We start from the raw sequence: 16909 nt of genomic DNA on the forward strand, positions 1-16909 counted from the left end.
TTCGTGTCCTCGTCACGTGACCAAGGCTGCCACCTAGTAAAACTATCGCACCAATTGACTTTTTTAATATAATTTTATATTGAATTAAATTTTTAAACAAATGTAAATGTTCAAATGTAGAAATTACTGTTATTTAAATATATATATAACAAAAATACATACATAATAATATTAGTTAACAGAATTTGAATAATTTTACTGAAACATATTTTCACTTCTTGTTTTTGAATAATTGGAAAATATTTTTTAATTCATTTTAGTTTAGTATACATTTGTTTCTATTGAACAATTACATAACAGGAGGGAATGTAGTAGTCGCGGCGATTATGAGATTCCAATCATGTTAAACGTTTTTTTAAATTAATGCAATTTAAACAGAAAACACGATATTTAATTTTTATAGAGCCATCTGTTGATAAGGCCTTGCACTACGATATGTTGTTGAACCGACGGTGGTATACTTTTAGGTATGATAAAAAGCCAATATACAATATAGTGATATATAGTTTAGTAAAAAAAACTCTTTAAATTGATTACTTAATTTTAAGAATTTTTTAGACAGTAGAGCCATATTTTTTTCTATATTAAATAGAATGATGCTCTTCTTTTTCTGGTTTTACCTTTAAAAATGTTAAAAATGTGAAGTTTTTTTTATAATTATTGCTTTATTAGAAAAAAATTCTTATATAATTTTAATATTTTTGGTTACAATAATCGAGCCTGCAGCAATTTTGTACTGTTTTATTAAGAAAAACATGCTTTAGTCATGTAGTACCTTGAAACGAATACTTTATTGACTAACTGTATGTAGTTATACCCTTACCACAAACTCCAATTAATCTTTCCCGATTACAAACACTTCCAGCTACTGAAATGTAATGAAGTTATGTTAGATCATCTTTACAAAGAATGAAGTTGTAAAGTCTTTCATGTGTAAAATTTAAATTGTAGCATTCGAACAAGGTTACAAAAAACCTAGCAAGCTGCTGGCAAGACAAAGGTCAACTCCGATCTGGAAAGGTTGCAGGTAGACCAGGTAGCAGATGCTGCAGTATAAACATCTTCCCTTAAATCTGTCTAACATTCATGTTAGCCTGTTTGTCTTGCAGATGTTTGTTACGCTTCTTTGATTTTCGTGCAGAAAGTAAAATTTTCCTTGGAAAAACTAAATCTAAAATGGGTCGCCCTTAGATTTTTGTAATCAGTGCGGTGGGTGCTAAACTCTCCTGCTGCGATCGTCGGTCTGACAAACTTGGTAACCTGTTCCCTGGATACACACGAGTGCGCTTCAGTGATTTTTCCCATCATTGAACGATGATGCCTTCATGCCTTTGGGCACATTTCTTCTCCAGGCTGAGACTGGCCTCCTTGATATTGCTGTGAACCTGTTCGAAAATTATGCATCGATGCGCATCAGTGGCAATCATGGCAAGATAATAATGGGATGCTGCTGGATGATGAGCTTGTTGTTGTTGTTGGTAATAATAAATGTGCCGACAGAGAGAGGGTAGCTCAGATGAAGTTTCAGTCCAGATGAAGCTGTGCTAACAATTCTGTTCACCTGTTCGTTTGCTACACTTTATGCATGCTTCGGCAGTTTTCTAATTATGATTTATGATCTCTGGGATTAGACAAACAATGGGCGAGGTGTTCCCAAGATGCTACACATCAATTGACCTTTGCTGACTCTCTCACGATCTGTTTGCGGTTGAGCTGGAGGGCACATGATCACCGCAAATCCCCTGAAGCCTAAACAGCCAAAGGCTTAAATCTGTATCATTCGAATGGGAGAACAGAAAAGAACAGAACAGTCTTTTATCTTGTCTTGTCTTCGGGCAGGTAAACCAAGTATCTGGCTGGTCCCTTATTCCTGGCCTCAATCTCAGCCGCCCAGAGATGCTGCTGCCCTGATCGTGAGGTTCGGCTTGATTGCACTTTAAACCACAGGCGGTGTTGCCGCAAGGCAAATGCTTTCAAGTTCCTGGAAGTGGAAACACAACAAAAGGCTGGTTATGATGAATGGGTTTTGTGTTTGTTTTGCTAATTGATTTGGAACAGGACAGCAGCAAGGCTAAGCAAGCAGTTAAAGAACTCTGAACGTTAACTTCCTATTCTTTACTGAAACTCCATTGTAGTATTTTTCTTCCTTAGCCCTACATTAGGAAAAAAAAAACCTATAATTGAAAACGATTGAGCTTCCTGTTTATTTTAATACGGCGTGAAATTGGAACAGGCTGGCAGGGAATGTAGTCAGCCAACACAACCTCTTCACACTCGAATGGTTCTTCTTAGCCCAATAATGGCTGGCTATTGTAATTCGATGCGTGTCGAAGACCATTATGAGGGTCTTCCACAGCCATCATTTCTTAGACCCACACGATGCCCCGGCCTTCTCACATCGCTGTGAGCCTATTCAAAAACATGAAATTATCGTGACAAACATCAGGGTTCATTAAGTCGTTTAAACATATTTACCACACACAATGGATCGTTGCCACGATCATGTTTCATGTCGTTGCATATACTCGTATATAGAGAGTGTCAGGGAGGGCGTTTCCACTTAAGAGACCCCTATAATTTTCCAGTTGATAATCTTGGCTGATGATCGCTAATTGGCTGTCAAAGTGACAGGAACGCAGGGAAGCCAAGCAAGCAACTGGTGAAGTTGTGGAATGTTTCCCGACATTTCTTTGGCTTTGCCATAAACTGTGGCACGTGCCACACTTTCTTAGGGTCTTCGGACTCCTTTTGTCTGAAATTTGATGCTTGTAAATGTCTTGAAGGTGAACAGGCAAACAGAGTTTTCCGAACGACGACAAGATGTTTTCGGAACTCATGTTTCTTTGGAGTTTTTTGAGGTTCTTTTGCCGTTGGTGGTTGAAGTTGAATTTGATTTTTTTGGGTTGGAAAGAGGGGGAAATGATTGCAGGCCTTGTGCGTAATTGAATTACTTAATGATGCGGTTGAATTGGGGTTATCTTGAGTTTATTTTGGGATTTTTCTCAGGAGAATATTTGAATACAAAAGGGAAACGGGAATCTTTTAGAAATTGGTTTACATTGGAAAAGTTTGTGGTAAAAATAGATGAAGGAATCGCAGCATTTTTTAATAATTTATAAACAAATTATATACATACGAGGTGTGTTCAAAAAGTAAGGTGACTCTTCAAATTTCGCGAATTTCAAATTTTTCGATTATCGAAACCTTTTAGAAGTTATACGAGGTGTGTTCAAAAAGTAAGGTGACTTTTCAAATTTCAAATTTTTCAAATTTTTCGATTATCTTCAGTTTTGGGAACAAGAAAAAGTCACATGGGGCCAAATCCGGTGAATATGGTGGCTGAGGCATTATTGTGGTGTTGTTTTTGGCCAAAAAATCCAAATCCTTTGATCCATATTTTTCGATAGCAAAAAATCGCCGAGCTCGCAAAACAACTTGTAACTTTACGCCTCTCACAACCAAACAAAAGAGGATGTTCCATTGAAACTTGGTACAGATGTTAGGGAAGAGTGTACCAATATAACAAAACAAAAAAATCGATAATCGAAAAATTTGAAATTCGCGAAATTTGAAGAGTCACCTTACTTTTTGAACACACCTCGTATATTATCATATATATATATATTATCATTATAAATAAATATTAATTTTATTGTTACTCATTATTAACCCATAAATAGTTCTTAATGTATGTAATCTTAAATATTGACTTAAAAACATGCAATTATGAATATAATTTCAAGTGTATCAAAGTTCGCACGAAAACACTTGTACTACTTCACCTTAGTCGCATCTTTACACTTTACCAGCTGAACCTTTACAGTCTTTCTGTTTTCCTGGTCGAGATCTTCGCTTGAGCATAAAAAGTTCTCACGACCATTCTGCCGGCGAGATGAACATTCATTCTTGTAACGGATAATGGCCAAGAATTTCCCACACGATGTTGACACAGCGAACCGCGACCAGCAGACAGCAAACATCGACGTTAAAGCCCTCCACAAACACACACCTAAAAAAACCAAAATAAACGAATAAAAAACAAATTCCACAGAGTCCACATCCGTTTAACGTAACGATCGAGGATCTCGTTAAGAGAACCAACAACAAAGTGATAGAGAGGGGAGGAGTAGCCGTATCTGGAAAGTGGATGTGGCCTTCCGATGCTTCTGCTCTCCTGGTCCCTTTTCCAATATTTCGATTCGTAGTTCTCACGCGAGCACATGCCAAAACGAGAAAGGGAAAACAATTAACAACTAATTTAAGCCTCTGCATATGTAATTTAAGAGAGAGAGAGTCAGAGGGGGTGTCGAGGGAGATGCCCTATCTGCAGGAGCTGTGGGAAAAAATACGTTACATTCCATTCCTGCCGTCGGTTAGGCATTTATTCCCACGCGATCCTCAACTCTCGTTTTTTTCGGTTTTTTGGGTTTCGCTTTCATGTGATACCTAGTAGCTGCAAGTTAAAGGGGTAGATTGGTTCATAGGTTTGTATATGATATTATTATATATATTTAAATATTATTGATAAGTTATTTACATATTATTTTAAGGTATATTTTTATAAAAACTTTTGAAAATTTTATTTTTAAAAAAAGCAATAAAAGAAGTACAATTTATATATATTAAAAATATGAAACAAATTATTTATTTTTAAATATATAAATTACCTTATTATAATTTTTAAATATTTTTTTTCAAGTGACATTTACAACCTAGGTAACCGCAAGTCGACTATCTCTACCAAAACGTTCTTTCATGTTATTTTCGTTGCTCTTCGTTCACACGATCTGTGCGTAAAAACTGAGAAATTCGAGAGATGGGAAAGGCAGGGATGCCGACTCTCTTTCCTGGTCGCCTGGTGCAAGATCAACAAAAATCGATTGAAATTCTCACGCTTGCGGCAAGGAATTTTACCTGCGGCGAAAGGATTACGCCCACATTAGCTGGAAGATCTTCAACTCGAAGTTTTTTTGCTTTTAGGTCTTGAAAAGATATTTTCTATAAACTATGGCCTTAAGATTGCTGATAGCCGCTTATAGGAGGTGACACTTTCAACCCTCCGGGGCTCTCAAATCCAGTTTAAGAGAGTCCTTCTTGAGAGTCCTATGAATCTGCTGTTCTCCTAATGGCACTCAAGATGTTGCACGACTTTTTCTTTTCTTATATGACTAGAAATCAACCCTCAACTGCAAAAGGTGTCGTCAAGGTATCTCCCCTCATGCTGAGTTTTCTGTTTTCCTAGTAAGCCCAAGACGTATTTTTCAGATAGCTGAAATCATGAGGGTTGCAAACGTCTCAGGAATGGAAGGAGAAAGAGAAGAAAGACTTCCTTGTAACTCAATAGTTTGGTGGTAGTTTTGCACCTTCTTACTATGTCCTTACCTTCCAGGTAAGAAGGTATTCCTGGAAAGGTGAAATCACCTTGCTGGCCAAACTGTTGGCCTGTTAGCAATTTTAATTGAAGCGAACTTAGTTTTTTATCCAATTTGCATATAAAATTCGATGGAATACTGCCAAGGATCCACATTTACTATACCAACCATCTGTTGCTCGCTGTTACCCTGATACTTAAAACTAATTTTTATTCCATATAAAGTCAGCATTCTCACGACATCGGCAACTTGAAAACCTAAGGAAGGGGCAACAAACTCAAAGGAATCCATAAAAAGATCAAAGATATCCTAAGGTTTCGCGTATCATGTGACCCTCGGGATGGTTTCAATCTTTTCATTGCCTTGAGGATGCTGTTTGCCTAGTAGAAATTGCCTAATTAGGCGGAGATCGTTCCCACGCGTAGCCCAAAAAATCTTTAGCATGTGGCTTGCGGCATGTGGAGTTCCAGGAAAAAGTAAACATTAAAAAAAGGTCCCAAAAAACATTTATCAAAGAAGAGATTGTTTATTTTTTAAAAGAAACGGAAGCTGGGACAGGAAATGAAAACTGTAAGATTAGAAACCAATTTTCTGTTTGAGGAAATGTATTTTCGAGTGGAAACAAAAAACATTTCCGGCTGTTAATAGCTTCTTCCGAAGGAACTCACCCTGCTTCCTTAATCCTGCAGGTGATCTCTTGAAGGCATATGCTGTGCATTTATAGCAATTATTTGGGATTTAGAATTTTCAGATTGGAAGGAGTGTTGGGATACTCGTCCTTTTTGCTGTTTTCCTGTTAGATAATTCCTAGTTTTAACCACCATTTGCAGAGGTTTCCCACGACGTCTCATCTTCGTTCATATTCCCATGAAATTGTAACCTCTAGAGAACGTGCTTTGCAAAGATTTTCCCAGGTCCCTTTTTTAATTGTTTTTTACCTTCTCATCTTTTTATGTACAATAGGTCGTGTTATTTCAAGTGTTAACAAATCACCTTTGGCCCTTTTCCGGTTGGTAACAATCGTTTTAAGAGGATGTGATCCTACTTCCGTAATCCTGTAGGTGATCTTTTGTTGGCATGTGTTTCGGTTTTGGGTTCTTAACAATAATTAGGGATACGAAATGGTAGGCGGGACGGGATGTTTTCCAATTTTCCTGGTATCCTAGTAGATAATTTCTAAATATTTAAACAATTTGTAGCGGTTTCTCACGACAAATAATAGTCGTTCATTTTCCCATGAAATAGTCGCCTCAATAGAATGCGCTTTTCTAAGATTTTCCCAGCTCCTTTTTTAATAGTTTTTTAATAGTTTTTTTCTCAGCATCAGCATTCTTCCTTTTGAGGATATGCTATTAAAAAGTGTTAACAAAGAACCTTTAGGTCTCTTCCGGTATTCGGTTCCTAAAGAAGTGATCCCACTTCCGTAATCCTGCAGGTGTTTCTTAGTGGCATGTGTTTCCCTGTAGGGTTCTTGACAATTCTTAGCGATAGCATGTCGAGATGCTTACCAATTTTTCTGGTAGCCTAGTAGATAATTCCTAAAATAAACAAACATTGATTTCGATTTCCCACGAAAACCACTCTTAGTTAATTTTCCCATGAAATTCCAGCCCCGAAGATCGCCCTTTCCAAAGGTTTTTCCCATGTTTCTTTTTATAAACTGTTTTTTACTCGTTGATCTTTTTCTTTTCAAAATTCTTCTTAAGGATATGCCAATTTAAGTGCTAACAAAGGTCATTTCCGGTTGGTAATATTCTGTTTCTAAGGATTCTACTTCCTTTCTTCTTTACTTCTAAGGCTGCTACTTCCGAAATCCTGCAGGTGATGGCATTAGATGGCATGTGCGTAACAGTTGGATTCTTAACAATAACTAAGGATAAGAACTGGAAAGATTGTCGGGAAACTTGCCACCGTTTCTGTTATCCTGCTAGATAATTCCCAATTTAAACCACCACTTGAGAGGGTTTCCCACGACAACTTCATTGATTTTCCCAGGGAAATCGAATCTATACCCATCATAAATTTCCAAAGATTTTCCCAGGTCCCTTTTTTAACGGTTCATTGCTTGTTGCTCTTTTTTATTCTTATCCTTCTTTTTATTCAGGTAACATTTTTCTTGGCACTTAAGAAGAAAAGATTATATTTCCTTTTTCAGGAAATGTAAATATTAGGTGTTAATAACGGTCGCTTCCGGTTGTTACAAAATGTTTTTTTAATGAAATGATGCTGGTTCCGTTATTATAGAGGCGATCTTCCGGTGGCACACAGGATGTGACTTCTTTACTAACCTTATTTTGGGATTACGATTTGGTAGTAAATGGGGACACTTCTTGACTGTTCTGTTTTCCTGCTAGAAAATTGTCTACTGCCAACCGAATTTGTTTCCCACGACGAGTTATTCTTGATTATTTTCCCATGAAACAATTTTCAATTCCGTATAGTTCATGCCACCAAAGGATTTTCACAGATCCCTTTTCTTATACCTTTTATCCTGTTGCACTTTTCTTATTCAGGTACTATTTCTAAGAATTTTAAGATGAAATGTTTCTGCTATCTTGGTAGGATTTCCTTTGCAGGATACAACCCTTACTCAAGACAATTTTCATAAGAGGTGAATCATAATTAATGAGCTGAATCAACAGGTATCCAACAAGTTTTACAGTCGAATTTGTCTAAAGTGATTTTTATGAAATATTTAAAACATTTAAAAAGTGTAAAGTTATTATTTTAATTACAAAAATTTGTTGTATTAAATCGATTTTTGTTATGAAAAATTTATGCAAATTTTTTGCAAGTTCTCGACTTCAGTTATTCTCAACTTTTATTTAAGTTCTCAATATTTGCCTGTGGAATGCTAAATAACATGACTCGAGAATAGTGCTCCCAAAAACTAGTTTTTAAACGGTACAAGATCCTCAATTATCATAAGACCCGAACCAGGCAGAATTCCATTGTGAGAGCTATTTCTAGAGCCTTGTTGTTTCTGATGTTCGCCTGGTACCAGACTATTGGTTTTTGTTGATTGAATTGTATTTCTTACACAATCAAGGAAAGGGAGACCAAGATATGAGATCCTCAATTCTCACAGGACCCGAAGTAAGGTACCATTCCACTGAGTGAGCTACTTCTGGAACCTGTTTGATTCTGATGTTCGCCTGGTACAAGACTATTGGTTTTTGTTGATTGAATTGCAGGAATTACCCCCATCTTTCCCATGAATGAGAACCTTAATTCTCACATGATCCGAAGCCAGGCTGCATTCCATTGAGAGGGCTGTTTCTAGAGCCTTGCTGTTTCTGATGTTTGCCTGGTACCCGACTATTGGTTTTTGTTGATTGAATCAAGAAAAGATCTTTCCCATGAATGGGAACCTTAATTCTCACAGGACCGAAAGCCGGGTAGTATTCCACTGAGTGAGCTATTTCCAGAGCCTTGTTGTTTCTGATGTTTGCCTGGTACCAGACTATTGGTTTTTGTTGATTGAATCAAGAAAAGATCTTTCCCATGAATGGGAACCTTAATTCTCACAGGACCGAAAGCCGGGTAGTATTCCATTGAGTGAGCTATTTCCAATTCTCAATTCTCACAGGGCTCGAAGTTAGGTAGAATTATATTGACAGAGCTATTTCTAGAGCCTTTCTGCTTCTGATGTTCGCCTGGTACCAGACTATTGGTTTTTGTTGATTGAATTGTATTTCTCACACGATCCAGAAAAGATCTTTCCCACAGTTGCTTAAAAACTCACATTAAAATGCATTTATTTTTCCCACACAAAAGTATGCAGGAAGATAATTATCGTGTGCTCAGAGCCATCTGCATTTTCCCAGGCCTTGAAACCAAGTATAACCTTTCTTTGGAAACTATTTTAAGGATCCTTTTGGTTTCCTGTTCGCCCGTTACAGGAATATTGGATTTCCTTGATTAAACTTTTATTTTCACACGGCTTACAGATGCATTTTCCCTTTGCGTGAGAATTTTGTTTTGAAATGCAGAAATTTCTTAACCAACAGGTTGCAGGAAGAAAATTATCGTGGTCTCGGAGCCTTCAACATTTTTCCAGGGTTTGAAACCAAGCAGGTCATACTTTGGAAAACTATTTGAAGGATCCTGTTAGTTTTCTGTTTGCCTAGTGCAGGAATATTGCTTTTTCTTGATTAGTCTTTTATTTTCTCACGGCTGACTGATGCATTTTCCCTCGCTTGAAAATTTTGTTAAGGAATGTATTTTTCAAGCAACAGGTTGCAGGAAGATAATTATCGTGTGCTCGGAGCCATCTGCATTTTCCCATGGTTTGAGACCACGCAGATCCTTTTCTTCGATAACTTTTTGAGGTATCCTGTTAGTTTTCTTTTTGCCTGGTTCCGGAATATGTATTTTTCTTGATTAGTCTGTTTTTTTCACACGGTTGGCAGATGCATAACCCCTCTAGGTGAAAATTTGGTTGAGGAATGCAGTGAGTTAATTTCCCAAGCAACAGGTTGCAGGAGGAAAATTACCGTGTACTTCGATCCTGCTGCATTTTCCCAGATCCTAACTTCAAGTAAAATTATTGTAGAAAAACTACTTAAAATACTCTGCTGATTTCCATGTTCGCCTGATACATGATTATTGATTTTTCTTGATTAGTTGAAAATTTTACACGATCAGCACATGTTTTTCAGCTGCTCATTCGGAAAATTCAGGCGTTTTAATTTTCCCAAGTAACAGTTTGCAAGACGAATAATATCGTGCACTCAGATACCTCTTTCCAGGACTACGGAATCGGGTACATTTTTTCGAAAAAAACCTATTCCGAGAGACTTCTTTTTTCATGTTTGCCTGATACACGACTATCGATTTTTCTTGATTAGTTAAAAAGCGATCTTTCATTTTACCCTGCCACAGACAAACTGCAGGACGGGGTTAATGTGTGCCCCTATGCATCTACATTTTCTCATTACTTTAGTTTCCCAGGGAAAACATTTTAAGCGTGTAGCATTCTTATGTTATCCTGTTATATAACTACTAATTAGCATCGATTGAGCTGGAAATTTGATATAAGCAGAAAACCTATATTTTCCAGTGCAACAAGTTGCATTAGAAGAATAAGCGTATGCTACCCTAATGTATTTTCCCAGGACACGAGTTCAGGTAAGATAGTTTTGAAAAAAAAAAGATTTTAACTGATCTACTGTTTTTGATGTTTGCCTGATACTTGAGTATTGGTTTTCCTTGATTAGTAAACATTTTTACAAGATAGAAATTTTTACAGCGACTTAGCAATATTAGATATTTTTCTGTAATGGCTTAGCGTCATTAGAAAATTCATGCATTTTAATTTTACCATGCCATAAATTGTAAGAAGAAAATCATCGATCCAGCAACATTTTTTAGAAAAACTATTCTCATAGTTATCTATATTCTTTTTATGTTCGCCTGATTTTCGATTATCGATTTTTCTTGATTAGTTAAAATATTTAAAGAACTCAACTATTTTCCCATACCTCATACCCGTAAGAAGATGACATCGTGTGCCCCTATGCATCTGCATTTTCCCAGTAGTTAAGTTTCCCAGAAAATAAGTATTATTGAGCCTTTTACATTTTCATGTTCTCCTGCTATGAAAAAACTAATTTCGATCGATGGAGTTGTCATTTTCACACGATTGACAGAAGATGTACATGAAAATCTTTTTCACATGCAACAAGTTGCCTGTAGCCTATTACCGTGTACTCTAACCCAGATGAATTTTCCCAGGACTCGGGCTCAGGTAAAATTCTTTCGGGAAAACTATGTAAAGTGTTCTCCTCTTTTTGATGTTCTCCTGATACTTAATTATTGATTTTCCTTGATTAGTCGAAATTTTCACACGATCGATATTTTTCGCTTCTACTGAGCAACATTAGCAATTCACATTTTCCCAAGCAACTGACGGCAGAAAGGAGACATCGTGTACTCCAAAGCATCTGCATTTTCCCAGGACTAAAGTGCAGGTATCGTCTCCCAGGAAAAACTATTCAGATTATTCTTCTTATCTCTTCTGTTATCCTGGTATTTAAATATCAATTTCGATCGATTGAGTTGTAATTTTCACACGATTGATGGAGGGTTTCCCATGTGCATTAGAACATTTTCCATGCATATCTCTTTTCCTTATTTTCCCATGCAACAAGTTGTATAGACAGTATTATCGTGTGCTTCAAGCCCAAATGCATTTTCCCAGGACTAGAGACCAGGTAGCATCCCTTCGGAAAAACTATTCAGTGTTTTGCTCTTTTGGATGTTCGCCTGGTAAATGAAAACTGTTTTCCCTTGATTAAGATGCAATTTTCACACGATCGACAGATGCATTTTCCCACACCTTTTTCGGTTGCATTGGAATTCTATTAAGAACTCATATATTTTCTTTCCCAAGCAACAGGTTGCAGGAAATGTCGTATCATCGTGTGACTCGGACCATCTGCTAGTTCCCAGGACCCTTCAGCAGGTATAAAATCGATCTATCTCTCTGGAAAAACTCATAGGCTCGTGCTGCTGTTTATGCTGTTAGCCTGGTGTTAATGTTAACATTGGGAACATCTGGTTTGGAAAATTCACACGGTTGGAAAATTCTTAAAGGATAAAAAGATGAAAAGGCAGATGTAAACTTTCCCACAGCTGCTGCGGCTGCATAGATCTTGAATAGATCTTGATTTTTTAAAGTTCCGTTTTTTAAACAATACAAAAAAGAGGAGGTTCCCTTTTCCAATCAACAGGTTTCCTGGAAAACGGGTGCCCTTTGTGTACCGTGCCTGCATTTTCAGCTGCATTTTCCAAACCAAAGCAACAGGTAGAGATTCTTTTAGGGAAAATTCTTTGCTTTTCCTACAGTTTTTGCTGTTAGCCTGGCATAATAGTTTTCCATTTGCACAACATTTTTGGAAAATTCACACGATCGGGATGGGTAATAGATTTATTTTTCCCACAGCTGCACCAGCTGCAAGATCAAATTCTTGGGGCATCGTTTTTTAAGATTCTTTTTTTATGTGGGAGGTCTTTTCTTTGAAAAGATTTCAGCTGCACTTTTCCATGCCACAGACAGGTAGAATTCTTAGACAATCTTCTTTGATAGCTACAGAAAATGCTGCTAGCCTATTCCGTCTTTCTTCTAGGCTTTTCACAAATTTGTAAAATTCACACGATCTACGGAAGATTAAGGATCAGAAGCATGTTCTTTTCTTCACATGCAACAGGTCCTACCTGTATTTCTTAGAAGATTTTCCGTTTTTTCTCGTGCTTCCAACTTTTCTTTCTGATCTCCTGGTTTTCTGTTCTACAGTTCGGAAAACTCTGTCCAACATTTTCACACGATGGAAAATATAATTTTTGAAAGATTTTCCCATGAAGTATCCTACATTTCCCGCCAAACAAAGGATACCCAAATTTCTCACATAGTTTCCCAGATGTCGACATGTGTTGACTACCTGCTCGTGCTCATTTTCCAAAGATTTTCTTCGTTCATCTACCAATATTTCTGCCAGCCTATTACAAATTTTCAAAGGTTTCCCAAGCATCTTGAATATTTCACACGGTCAGCCCGCGTCATAAAAATCTTTCAATGGCTTGGGTTTCCACACCATCCTCGATTTTCCTTTTAGCCTGTGCCGATCTTTGTTCTCACGCATCTGCTATCGAGATAATGGAATTGGAGAATAGAAAATGTTATAAAAGAAAACCCACACACAAAGCCTTTATGTGATTCCCTAATTCGGGGAATCAATTCTAAGGCTTGGGATGCTAGAGCGGTCCCTTTGAGTGGCTTAAATTCCAGAGATGGTTCGTGCTGGTACCTGAAAAAGGTCCAAAAGCCAGTTTGTCATCGGAGTTTGTATGGGCTGGTTGTGTGGGGTTGTTCTGAACGTTTCTGGGATCCTGTTACATAAGTTGCTTATGGGCAGAAAAGAGAAAGGAACGCTGGGACTTTTGGGGCTTGGATCTCTTTGGCTGGGTTCATCAACAAACTGAATAAACTGATCAAAATATTAAACATATATTATAGCTCTATATTGAATGGATCTGGTGTTGATCAAAATTCGGAATAAACTCATTAATGATTGTGGCATACAAATTCGAGATGTTTATTCAGCTGTTAATATGGGATTGCCAACTTCTACTTGCTTTTTTGTTCTATAAACCAGAAAAATAGCCATTTTTAGGTTCTGGAAAGTAAATATTGCATTAAAATAAATATCATCATTATTTAAATTTATTTTAAATCAGAAATACGTTATTACATATTGTTTTTTTATTAGCAAAATTGTTACAAGTGTTACTGATGAATTTAGAAAAAACTGGTTTTCGGGAAAACTCGGATGAATCGAAAACTTTTTAGCCAATTTTAAAGTAAATTACATAGAAAGAAGAATAGTTAAAGACATTTAAAATGTTTTACATTTTCAAGCACTCTTAGGCTTCAATATGGTTGATGTACTGTAGTTAATTATTTCCGGATTTTGAACTCAACACAGTTCATTTTCTCGGTCACAAAATAGAAGGGATTCTGGATGGTATAATTGCCAGGATTGATCTCTTCCAAAGTAACATTGGCCACATTTGGACATGTTGGCTTTTCAGCAGAACAGCTAATGTTGCCACAAACTGCTTCGTTCAGAATACAGATATCGACGAGTCGTAGGGCAACCTCCACCTTGGAGGTAATAGAGTATATCTGGCCAAAAGAGCATTGCCAAGAACTTCTAATGCGATTCTCAGCCGTACATTCGGAACTCTTGAGATAGTTATTAAAGTTATTCTGACTGGTTGTCGTGTATTTATTGGCATCGCTAATCTATAAGGGAAAGAATAATTTTGAATATATGATTTATTAATATATAGACCATATATACTCACCACATTGGTAACACAGAGAGTGTAATTCAGCTGAGCCGATGGATGAAGTTTAACACATTGAGCCAGGTTGTTCTTCAAATTATTTTTATAGTAACTGTTCAAGCTGTTGTAGGTACTTTCGGGGGAGTTTAGGACACCATTTAGATTCTCGGCACACTTGGTAATGGAAACTCTGGCGGCGGTGATAGTGGGTATGATGACACTATAGTTTTGGACGCACTGCCTGCTCCAGGCATCGATCAGAGTGATGGGGTACAGGTGAGCAGAGGCTTCCTCCAGTTTCAGTTGCATCGAATCCGCTTGCACAGTTAAGGCCTCAATACGTGTGTTAAACAAGATCTTAAAGTTGGCCAGCTGAACTTCCATTTGTTTGATCTTAGCATCATATTGCCGTTGGTTCTGTTGTATATAAAGTTCCAAGGACTGGGAGACGTTCGACGTCTGACCCGCCACCAAGCTCAGAAGAGCTACACTGATAGCTGCACTCAGAAAGCTTTGCATCTTGACTGTTAACCCAACAATTGGAGACACCTCCGTTTATATGGGCTTACTGCTCGCTTTCTTATCAATACGTACTTCCCCGACAAAAGCCATATCAGCTGCGACCCTATAATGGAATCTCTCTCTTCATATTTTATTGGCTCTCATTTATTTTTATATTTTAACTTAACTTTTGTTTACATAAGGCTCGGCTGCATTACAATTCGCAAGAATTTGTTCGGATATTTTCTTATCTTGCTTTTGGTATTTGTACAAGCGTAAAAACTAATTAATTTGGTCAACAGCTCTAAACAAGTTGATTTAAAAGGAACCTTTAGACTTGGGTAAACAGGAAGCTTTTTTGAAAATTGGGAATTCCCAAGAGTATTTAAAAACTGTCAGACCATTCCTCAAATACTATCAGTAATGTTAGGTCTGGTCAGGAAGTAATTTTACTTCGAAAAATTGGTTTTAAATAAGGAAATGTGGTTTACATTTTTTACTCCCTAAGAATTCTGTAATAAGTTGTCATATATCTTGAATTTAACTTTCTTGATTAATGGGGTTTACCAAAGGGATTTCCATGCGATTTATTAGATTTTATATATTACATATATTAGCTTTGTAATCTAAACTTTGCTTTTCCGTACACCTCATAAAAGGCAATCTCAACATTGTTGTTGATCGCAACAAATATTATGAATATGACTTGAATTTGCAAACCCGATCGTTATATTGTCCATAAAAGGTCACTGAATATCGAAACCGCCCACGCGAAGCCAAATCAAGGCAATTGCACAACGGAACTTTCTAGTATTTCACAGTTTTTTTCTGCTTTTTTTGCTATTGTTTATTAAGTATACGAATAAATATGATAAAAATTAAGATACAACAAACGCTTAGGTCATAAGGTTACAAGTACAATGAGAAACCAAAACAAACGAAACATTTGCAGGATTAGTTTGATTTGAAACGTCAAGGATTGGATCGAATCTCACTCAGTGTTGGACCAATTTGAAGCGTGCTGCCTCGGCATAATCCCGGACATCGGAGAAGTTGCGTTCCGGCTTGATGCGCACATCGTTGGGATCGGTGACGAATTCACCACTCCAGGTGGGCGGAAGTACAGTGGGTTCAGTATTATAGTCAAAGTAATCCTGATCATCGGAACGATTGCGCTCCTGCTTGATACGGGTCTCGCCACTCTTCACAAAGGTGCCATCCCATTCGGTGGGCAAGACAATCGGCTCCGTGCTAAATCCATAGAAGTTATTGGTGTTGGTCACATTCTGATTCTGTCGACGGATCTTGGATACATTGTTCACAGCTCCATCGGGATACTCGAACTTTCCATTCCAGCCCTCGCACTTAATGGGGATGTAGTCCTCTTTTTTGCGCAGCGGCATCTCTGAATTTTCTGTTTATTTTCTTCGAGCAGTTGATCTTTTCACACTGAGATCGCAAACACGATTGAGACGCTGTCGATCAGGTCGTATTCTAAAATATGATTTCACCTTGTTTGAGCGCAAAACTCGTCATGTAAATGATTGTTATTTGCCGCAGAGATTCGACCCCCGCGATTTGTTTGCGCGTATTTTGAATTGCTGACGTCAGGGGCACGAGTCTAAGCGCGGTTTCTTCCGACAGCTTCAAACGGGTTCAGACACTCAAGAAAACAAGTGAGTTAAAAATTTAGGAAAAATAAAGAAATTGATGGTTTTAATTGCTGTGTTACTAATTTCTAGTAGGTTGCATTTTTAAGGGAAAGGATTTTGTATGATAATTTTATTTTGATCCTCTCAATAAAAGTCTAAAATTCCCAACTAGTTCTATCAGGGCGATCTAAAGAGACTTCTGACTTTTGAAGATTACTAAAAACAAATGCTTAAACCAAATTAAAAAAAAAATTAAACTTCATTAAACTTAGATTCTATTTTAAAAAGGAAAACATATTTGTAGATTTATTATTTATACACTTAAATCTGTTTTTTAGCTTAAAGAAATGTTGCAGGACCTGATCTCGAAGTCATATCTCTCTTTGATATTATAATTTTATTAAAGGGATTTATTTTTATACAAATTTCCCTAAGTGCATTTACAGGTCGCCGCCTCCGCGGGTTCGCACTTTCGATCGGTGGCAGACAATGGCGCGTCGCTTGGCGCTTGGCCATATAAAGTCATCGTGTCTG

The 16909-nt window shown here is 37.2% G+C and overlaps 2 protein-coding genes across 2 annotated transcripts; both read right to left on the reverse strand.

Moving 5' to 3' along the window:
* Nucleotides 1-13613: 13613 nt before the first annotated feature.
* On the reverse strand, nucleotides 13614-14767 carry LOC108106776. Its single transcript, XM_017214017.2, has 2 exons — nucleotides 14241-14767; nucleotides 13614-14178 (listed from the first exon to the last, which is right to left on the reverse strand). Exons 1-2 carry the CDS (start codon nucleotides 14739-14741, stop codon nucleotides 13831-13833), a joined length of 849 nt encoding a protein of 282 aa, XP_017069506.1. The 5' UTR covers nucleotides 14742-14767; the 3' UTR covers nucleotides 13614-13830.
* A 785-nt stretch (nucleotides 14768-15552) lies between these two features.
* LOC108106777 lies at nucleotides 15553-16201 on the reverse strand. The gene has a single exon (XM_017214018.2). It carries the CDS (start codon nucleotides 16124-16126, stop codon nucleotides 15719-15721), a length of 408 nt encoding a protein of 135 aa, XP_017069507.1. The 5' UTR covers nucleotides 16127-16201; the 3' UTR covers nucleotides 15553-15718.
* Nucleotides 16202-16909: the final 708 nt, after the last annotated feature.

Source organism: Drosophila eugracilis, unplaced genomic scaffold (assembly GCF_018153835.1).
Source record: "Drosophila eugracilis isolate 14026-0451.02 unplaced genomic scaffold, ASM1815383v1 contig_1765, whole genome shotgun sequence".
Lineage (NCBI taxonomy): Eukaryota > Metazoa > Arthropoda > Insecta > Diptera > Drosophilidae > Drosophila > Drosophila eugracilis.

Coding starts and splice junctions, on each gene's coding strand:
- LOC108106777 (XM_017214018.2), bottom strand. CDS start 16,126: ATGCCGCTGCGCAAAAAAGAGGACTACATCCCCATTAAGTGCGAGGGC.
- LOC108106776 (XM_017214017.2), bottom strand. CDS start 14,741: ATGCAAAGCTTTCTGAGTGCAGCTATCAGTGTAGCTCTTCTGAGCTTG. Junction 14,179..14,240: donor CTCTCTGTGTTACCAATGTG/GTGAGTATATAT, acceptor TTTCCCTTATAG/ATTAGCGATGCCAATAAATA.